This window comes from Trachymyrmex cornetzi, unplaced genomic scaffold, assembly GCF_001594075.2.
Source record: "Trachymyrmex cornetzi isolate Tcor2-1 unplaced genomic scaffold, Tcor1.1 scaffold996, whole genome shotgun sequence".
Taxonomy (NCBI): Eukaryota; Metazoa; Arthropoda; class Insecta; order Hymenoptera; family Formicidae; genus Trachymyrmex; species Trachymyrmex cornetzi.
The window spans coordinates 169248-171804 of NW_017300350.1; the positions used below are offsets into that span (position 1 = coordinate 169248).

Genomic DNA, 2557 nt, shown 5'->3' on the forward strand with positions numbered 1-2557 from the left:
GCGTTCCTTCGCTCGCTACGGATTTTCGCACGAATCGACGGAGTGGGGGGTCTTCGCCAGCGAAGCTTCGCTGCATGAAATTGTACCTTTATTCGTTAACTTCAACAAACTCTCTTGCAAAAACTATTTGTCGGACGCAATTTTGCTAAAGGAAAAAGTTGTTTGTTTTAGCATAGAGTATCATGTCCTGTACTCCAAATGCGTGAATTACGGATCACCCTGTATATAAGTTATATGTAAGTTTGGATATTGTTGCTCATTCAGATAAGTTTGACTTTGTTATTAATGTTAATTTAATTGGAGTTAATATAATGAGTGACTTTGCTGACATCGTAATAGGGTAAGACATTAAATATAAGAGATATAGTAGCCAATAAAATAATTCGTAGAGCATCTAAAGATAAATTAAGAAAGCCTTAAATATAAGGTCTGACTATGATTACAGGCATATATCTTTTATATTTATATACCTTAAAACTTTGTTTCCATGTTTATGCATGATCGTGTTTTCATGCACGCATGTTTATGCATGATCGTGTTTTCATGCACGTTTAATTGATGGAACGCATGAAGACACGCGTTTGACGTACGCACAACGAACGAAAACGCGTGCATAGAAACCAAGAGTAAGAATAATATTTAATACTAACAATCTTGAAATCCTGTTTGAGATGCTGATCTTAAAATCTGATGTGAATTATTCGCCCCAACTTCCATCGGAGATCCACTCATGGTCGATGATATAGCCTCACTTTGTAACTCCAAATGTGACTGCATTGGAACAGCTTGGTAATGATGTTGCTGTATTAGAACTCCTGTAGGCCCTATGTATACATTACACATATATGTATACATAATTATATTAATATAACTTTAATAGCTTTCATATAACACACATTTATATAGTATACATATACAGGGTACTTAAAAAGTCCGAAAACTGTCAAATATTTCAAAAATGAAGCATTTTCAAGAAAAATACTTCGGACAAAAGTTGTAAGGTTTTGAAATGATGTATTTACTAATCTGATCAGTTTGACCTTGGGTGGCATCACCAAAATCAGGTCAAGGTCACGTTAATTTTTTTAAACAGAACACCCTATTTTTATTCCAGAATGTAATAACCAGTATCAAGAGCTTTTCAAAACACTGTAATAAAGTTATTTTTCATTAAGTACTTTTCGAGTTATAAGGCTTGAAAGTTACAGTACCGCCGGCATTAACATTACACAAAATGTCCGACCGACGCAATGGCTAAAACCTCTTAAATGTTGTTCAGGATCATGTCCTAGATAACATTTATTAAGATCATGGTCATTGGAGACTGTTTCTCTTATTTTCATTTTTGCACTAAAACGGACCCCGCACAAAATCATAGGATTTTGGTCCTCGGTGAAATTGGCTGAAATTTTAGTATGTTATAGTTCTTGACTCACTGATCAAAAGTGTCCATAGGCACAAATCCCGAAAATGATTAGTTTTTTTGTTGTAGCCATTTAAAGTTTTATTTTACTAATGCCTCAAAATCAGGTTTCTATAATAAATCAAGAGATTTTAAATAACAATATGCCAACCACTCTACTCTCTCTACCTTCACTCCCAATCTCATCTCCACTCCACTCCCACTCAACCCCCATTCCCACACACATACGCCCGCGCATTTTTATAAAAAAGTGCATAAAAATCGAAGTTTCATATATGTGTGCGTGCGCGCGCGCACATGTGTTTGTGTATGTATCAATGGTACATTTATGATTTTAGTTTTTCGTCCGTTCTCAGAATTATTCGGAATGAACGACGTGGACGTGACAGGCGTTTCATTCCTTTGCGTTACTTGATTTTCGTGAGTCCCCTTGCCGCATATGAATGTAAGCAAAGCAAAGAGGAAAAGAATTTTCTATCCTATGTTGCTATCGCACCTTAGAGAGCACCCGATATTTTTTTGTATATGAAGCTTCACATGCCGAAATAAACATTCGGGATAATCAAGTACTTCGCACATGAAAGGTAAATGGACTCACACATTTCAAATAATACGCGTGAGAGAAATTGTAAAAATCTAGCAAAATCTAAGTATATAGTAAAAATGCGCGCGCGAGTGTATGTGTATGGGAATAGAGGTGGGGATGAAGTGGGAGTGGGGGTGGGGTTGGGAGTGAGAGTGGTGAGAGTGGATGGCATATTGTTATCTAAAATATCTTGATTTATTACAAAAACTTGCTTTTGAGGCATTAATAAAATAAAACTTTAAACGGCTATAACAAAACAACTAGTCATTTTCAAGCTTTGTGCCTATGGACACTTTTGATCAGTGAATTAAGAACTATAACATACTAAAATTTCAGCCAATTTCACCGAGGGCCAAAATCCTATGATTTTGTGCGGGGTAAAAATTTGTTTTTTTTAATATTTTGTTTTTGCAAATATGTAAACACAAATGTAAGTATAGTAGTGATACGTTCTGTTTGTAACTTTTGTTCAAATTGATGAAATCCAATAATTAAAAAAGGAAAATAAAGTTCAAAGTAATATTTAAAAAATATATATATATATATAT

General features: G+C 34.7%; 1 protein-coding gene across 9 annotated transcripts in view; it reads right to left on the reverse strand.

Annotated features, from left to right (window-relative positions):
• Positions 1-2557, reverse strand: part of Iml1 (GATOR complex protein Iml1) — a 159559-nt gene that overhangs the window by 151380 nt on the left and 5622 nt on the right. For all 9 annotated transcript variants that reach the window (XM_018521780.1, XM_018521786.1, XM_018521782.1 and 6 more), the window contains one exon: positions 651-824. In XM_018521780.1, the coding sequence (XP_018377282.1) occupies positions 651-824 (174 nt within the window). The remainder of the gene's footprint in view (positions 1-650; positions 825-2557) is intronic.